The 6,388-nt window shown below is 38.1% G+C and overlaps 1 protein-coding gene across 1 annotated transcript in view; it reads right to left on the bottom strand.

Moving 5' to 3' along the window:
* The window catches only part of LOC104059653 (atrial natriuretic peptide receptor 1), an 85,352-nt gene that overhangs the window by 10,842 nt on the left and 68,122 nt on the right, over positions 1 to 6,388 (bottom strand). The window contains exons 14-16 of the mRNA XM_054054804.1: positions 5,268 to 5,403; positions 1,212 to 1,260; positions 202 to 306 (exon numbers count right to left, since the gene is read on the bottom strand). Of these exons, the coding sequence (XP_053910779.1) occupies positions 202 to 306; positions 1,212 to 1,260; positions 5,268 to 5,403 (290 nt within the window). The remainder of the gene's footprint in view (positions 1 to 201; positions 307 to 1,211; positions 1,261 to 5,267; positions 5,404 to 6,388) is intronic.

Raw genomic sequence — 6,388 nt, 5'->3', positions numbered from 1 at the left:
ATGGAGGTGACAACTGAATCTTTCAATTTGTCAGAATGATTATTTTTTTATTAAGGGTATTAGAGTATTTCATTGTGCCTTGTTTGAGATGCACTTCTTGACTTCTGGGTTGTTTACATTCCTCAAAGGTAATATTGCCTTGGCATGTCTTAAATTCACTTCAATAAAGATTTTTTGTACACAATATTGTATCTTACTCACTTCTATGTAATCTGTGGGACATGGGCAAGAATTCTCGGCTTTTCCTGAAATTAATTCTGCCAAAGGTGGACACCAAGAATACTCAGCTGAATGCACATCATCTTTCTAGAGAAAAACGGGATTAAACAATGTTGAAATAAGCAGTGTGTTTTTCATACCACCTGTTGAAAATACATAACTACAACCATCATTACTTTTATGTCATCTTCCCTGTCACTTCCAGAACAACTTTTTTATAGGAGATTACAAGTTAAAAAAGCAGAATACAACGCAGTCTAAACTGGGTAACCTTGTCTAAGAGCTTTATCCCAACTGAGAGACTTTAATCTCAGTATTTATATGAGGTAATTGACTTTTAAAACAAATTAATACCTGGTAAGACATTGGGAAACATTTGAGAAACCACAAGGCCTGCACTAGTCTGTTGTCACAAACTCAGGAATGGCAGTTTCAGGTCTTCCTTGTTAGAATTCTCACTAAGCAAATTGTTTCAGTGGTAATACAGTTACATATCCAGAACATCTGATTTCAATTTCAAGGTACATTTTTTGTGTTTTCCATTTAGCACTGATCACAAGACACATGCAAAGAAGGGGTTTTTCTTAAGGAGAGCAGCTCATTTTCTGTTTTAGCACATTCTCACCACTTCAAGACTCCAGTGAAAGAGCCTGTGCATTGGCAGGAAATGAAGTAACAATACGAAAACAGGAGAAAAAGGAAGAATTTATGGCATACTTTCCCTCTCTGCCCAGCTGCCACTAAGCCTTACAGAGCTAAGCAAATGGCAATTTTGGTCCTACACTGTTTCTGTTATGCACCCATCTTCAAAGTTCTGGAAGGAAAACCACTAGACGCGTGAGGAAGCCCTGATTGTGTGTTCTGTTGGAACTGAAATGAACCCACAAAATCAAGAGGAAAAATAAATCAAAAGTGCAGTTACTCAGAGTTTGGTTTGTAGCAGAAACAGAATGAAAATTGTCAGGCAAACAACAAAGTTCATCTTTACTTACTGGCATAGGGTCACTTCTTGTGGCAATTTCTAGTAAAATTATGGCGTAACTGCAGAATAAAAGCAAACCAAAATCTTAATGAAAAGACAATTAATGGAGTCAGTGATTTCCTTTTTCTATGATTTCTTATTTTTCCCCATTTTATGACTGAAAGACCAGTATCCCAAAAGGGAGAGTGGCAACAGCATTGTTATCTGTCACTGATCAAGTGGCCAAGAAAGCCAATGATGTCTTGGCCTGTATCAGGAACAGCATGACCAGTAGGACCATGTGATTGTGCCCCTGTACTTGGCATTGGTGAGGCCACACCTTGAATACTGTGTTCAGTTTTGGGCCCCTCACTGCAAGAAAGACATTGAGGCTCTGGAGCGTGTCCAGAGAAGAGCAACAAAGCTGGTGAAGGGGCTGGAGAACAAGTCTTATGAGGAGCGGCTGAGAGAACTGGGGTTGTTTAGCGTGGAGAAGAGAGGGCTGAGAGAAGACCTTATCACAGCCTACAACTACCTGAAAGGAGGTTGTAGAGAGGTGGGTGTTGGTCTCTTCTCCTAAGTGATAGGCAATAGGACAAAGGGGATTGGCCTCAAGTTGCACCAGGGAAGATTCAGATTAGACATCAGAAAAAATTTCTTCACCAAAAGGGTTAACAAGCTGCCCAGGGAAGTAGTTGAGTCACTGTCTCTGGTGGTATTTAAAAGACAGGTAGATGAAGTGCTTAAGGATATGATTTATTAGTGGACAGGTACAGTTAGACTCGATGATCTCAAAGGTCTTTTCCAACCAAGCAGTTCTTTGATTCTGTGGTTTCCTAACAGTTCCCTGTCACATTTACCAATCTCAAACAGGAAACGTTCGAGTTTGATGGACAGCAAAGCAATTTTCTCTGGAAGAATTAAATGGATCCAGAAGGGGTATGGGCAGATACTTATGTGATACCTACCAATTAAATATATAGGACAGATTCATCAGGAGGAGTGACTATTTTCAGCATAGGTTACTGTTCTGGAAAATCTCCATAAAGTCAGTGATGAGACAGTGTGTCCAGAGTAGATCTTTCGCAGTAAGCATTTCTGTTAGTTCTCTTTCGGTTATACTATCTTAATCACCATCATCCTTTTTCTCAGATGAACCACAGTCAAAAACATTCATCAAAGGTGAAGAACCAAAAAAAATGGGGTAGCAACTGGATCTTCAGTTTCTTTATCAAATTCACTAGAGATATTTCAGAACAGTGAACTCTAAGAAGCCAACATTCCCTCTGGCCAACAATGCCCCTGACTCTTTATGTATTGAAACGGTGTAACAACTAGCTCCTTGTGTGCATCTCTACTTGATAACATGTCATTTTATAGGGAATATTAGTTTGATATCTGTTATATTGTTAATGGTTGCTCTGTTTTGTAAGGCATTCCAGTGTATAATGGAGTATCTCTATGTTTAAGTCCACTTGTGGACCACCACTGGCAAGTAAGAAGATGCATATCAACCATGATAAATAGTGTATTACAGAAATCATTCTGATGAGATTTTCATGTTAATTTTGTTCTGGTTTGGTAGTAGAAAGGAATAGCAATCCTGGTGAGACAGCAAAGCTGAAACAGATCTTGAAGGAGAGTGATTAGGTGATGGTAACTCCAATAAAGCAGTCTTGATTTCACTCAGCTTCGGGGGCACTGCTCAAAAAAGTCCTAAGGTAGCAGATACTGAAATTCCATGACGACTACAAATAAAGAGGAGCCAGTCTAGGAGAAACCATCACTGTAAACACCCTTTTCAGCTCAAACAGCAGATGCTTTCATGCTCCTGTTCTCATTTCCATTTCAGCTTTCCCATCTGAACAACACATTTCCTGGAGAACTTTAAAAGCAAGTAATTCATTTGGAAGAACACACAAAATTACAAGTCCCACTCCTGCAGTTTCTACTTGTTTTTTATTTGGGCCATACCTTCAGGAATATTAATAGAATTTTTGCACAGAAAAAACCCAAGGATTTCAAGACTGAGACACTGCTCCCTGGCCAGTGAGCACACATACGTTGTGTTAAGAAGTCTTAACACCTGCTCATATCAAACACAGACTGTGTTAAAATATAGGTTCTGAAGAATAACTCAGTTAACAAGACAACCCTTTTAATGCTTCAGGGTACATCTCTTGTCTTTCTTCCCTGGCTGCACATTACACTTCTGCCTTTTCTGATTTCATCTCTTACTACATTTTTTTCCCTTTTTTAACAAGAAAGGATTAACTGCAGTGCAACAAAAGAAGACCTGGATTTTGCAGACATGGGACTGAAAGAAAGACAGGTTCAGCAAGCTTTTACTGAATCTGTCAAAAGTCCATTGTAGTCATCTATGAGCTCTTAGCACTATTTTAAGGGCTATTTATTCCTTGGTAAGAAATGGCTTCAGAAGGCCAGGTTCCCTGCAAAGTCAACTAATGACATCTGACCTGAACAGGGGCAAAGTATGACCTGGACAAGCACCAAAGAAACATTTTCTGAAATGCATTTTGCCTATGGGGCAATGATAAATTGCAATGCATAAGACAATCCTAAAAGTACTGCTTAGGTGGAGCACACTTTTTAAGACCAGTCTGTGTTGAAAAAATAAAGACCAACACAAGACAAATGACAACAACTGCCAACATCAACACAATGACAAACTGACTTTAGCTGAGCTATTTTGAAGCAAATTTTAAAGGCATGTTTCAGCCTATACAAAATCTGATGGAATGGATAAAATTAATAATGTTGTAGAGCTTTGTATATGTACACATTTCTTTACAAAGGAATAATGTAGATTAATCCAGTAAATCTTATTTATAAAATCATATCTTCAGTTTATATAATCAAGTAAAAGCCCCATAACAGACGCTTAAGGCAGTAAGCATTTGTTGTGGCCTAGTGCAGGCCAGCGGAAAACTCAGGGCTGTTGATAAAAGGCAATAATAGCCAATCTTTGGTAAATGTTGTTAATAAATGTGCCTTCTTTGGCTCAACTGCGTTGCACTATCACCATTCTAATCTCTGGATGAATTCCAGTTCTTTACATTCTTCTAGCTATAAAAGTCACCAGGAAATAGAAGATTTTTCCTGGGCTGGGAATGAGGTAAGAAAAAGTAAGAGAAAAGGGTCACAAAGCTACTTGTAGTACCATTCTGCATATTCCCTTTTCAAATGCTTCCAGCAAACTACTGGAAATAAATGGACAGAGGAAGTATCATTGTTATGAAATACCATACACCAAGAACACAGTGACTTTTCTACTTAATACAGAAAATTCATGCAAGAACCAAGAAATATAGATAGTTTTTTTAAAAAAACTAGTTAAATGACTTTTTCATTGGATATTTATTCTCTGAAAATTCAGTTGTAATCCCATTTATCTGAAAAGTGGTTGAATAGAAGCTGTCTGTCTTTGGCAAGGCTAATAAGCCAATAGCTGAATAACCAAATAAACCATTGCAAAGTGATCTCCTATAAAGGCTTCTGAAAGGAAAGGGATGGAAATATTCACCAGTGCATCCATTTCCATTTCCTATCTCTGTTTCTCCTCTGCAAACCAAAAATTGTCACTGTGTCCATGCAGCAAAATAATGTATCAAAAGTAATTACAAAATTATGGGATGTACACATGCATTATGATGTCCTGGAATACTGATGCTTTTAACTTTTAAGATGTCGTCATTATTGAAAATAATCTGCTTTTCATAAGAAACAGCAGCAGAAATGGATTACTAGATAACAGCAGATCTTTAAACACTAGGTAACAGCTGATCTTTCAACCTTTTTTATCTACCGGTTCGGAGTAAGTCCTTATAAATCATTAGACCAGCTCTGCATTTATACAATGTCAGTGAATTCAATATTTGCTTTTCTGCCTTGAAACAGAAAATCCTGTGATGTTTATGCTGTTCTGTATTCCAGAACCAATCTTTTTAAAAATACAATCAAACACATACCTGGGGTGACCACAGATCACACTAAGCCTAATTGTGATTAAAGAATACTCAGCTTGAGATGGGATTGTTAGTTGAGAGAAACAGGAAAAAATAACTACCTGTAGACATCTGTCATAGAATTAGGCTCTGAAAGGGAATGCATTTCAGGAGCTGTGTAAATCTGTATCAAATGCTGTTGGTATGAGCTTGACCCCTCAGGACAATCTTCTTTTCTGTATGACTGCAAACCATAATCTAACGTGGAAGAAAACAGGAAGCAAACTATTCAGTGAGCACTTCTCTGAACCATGTGCATTGGTAGACATTAACACAACTAATCTACAGGAATTAATGTCCTCTATTTGAAATATACACATTAGTCTAAGAATAGTGAGTATCTGGTGGTCTTGGCCCTCTAAAGCAATTGCAAATATAGAAGATGGAAGCCAAATATTTCTATGAGACACCATGACAGCAAAGAAGTTGAACTACCTGGGCCCTTCCAATCAGAATTATTTTATGATTTTATAAAATTTTATTCAGAGAATAGGCTGACTTCAGTATCAGAGTTAGCGTGCAAATGCAGGTTTCTGTTCTACTCATCCCCTAGTCCTTATCCATGGTGGCAGGTTGCTGGAGTAATTACAAGTTTGATAGACTAGAATTACTGAAACTGGAATGGTGGGCTTCACTGGTGCACCACTAGCTTCAGAACAAAGGCAGCATAAATGTGAAACATCTTTGCAGCTATACTTTTAGCCTAACAGAAAAGACATTCTCAGTATGTGACTCAGCATTGGAGAAGAGGAAAAAAACACCAACTTCAGTTTTGTTTATGATATAAACTGCACCCTGCAGAGTGTATGGGAAAGCTGGATGCATATGCCGGTTTTTTTTTCTGAAATGATCTCTAATTAAGATGGTCCTAGAGCTTCACTCTTTATATTGGGGGTCACTGGAGTTTTCCGAATAGGTCCCACATCGGTTATTTGAGAGGTGTGTTTAACAGTATCACATCCAGACAAAGTATGAATATCTGAAGTCTCTACAGTGCTACCAGTTCTGAACAATTTCACAGAGATTCAGTCTAATTCAGACAAGCTGTGCTGAGGTGATGCAGTTGATGTAATCCAAATATCTTGATTTTTTATGCTTTTTCCTCAAACCTTTCTCTAAGCAAAGCAGGCAGTTCTGAAAGCAGCAGGGCACTAAGTGAGTTGGAAAAGTAGGCACGGCCTTT

The sequence above is a fragment of the Cuculus canorus genome, chromosome Z (genome assembly GCF_017976375.1).
Source record: "Cuculus canorus isolate bCucCan1 chromosome Z, bCucCan1.pri, whole genome shotgun sequence".
Classification (NCBI taxonomy): domain Eukaryota; kingdom Metazoa; phylum Chordata; class Aves; order Cuculiformes; family Cuculidae; genus Cuculus; species Cuculus canorus.
The sequence above is the reverse complement of the archived record's forward strand: the minus strand, read 5'-3'. Positions and strand labels throughout refer to the sequence as shown.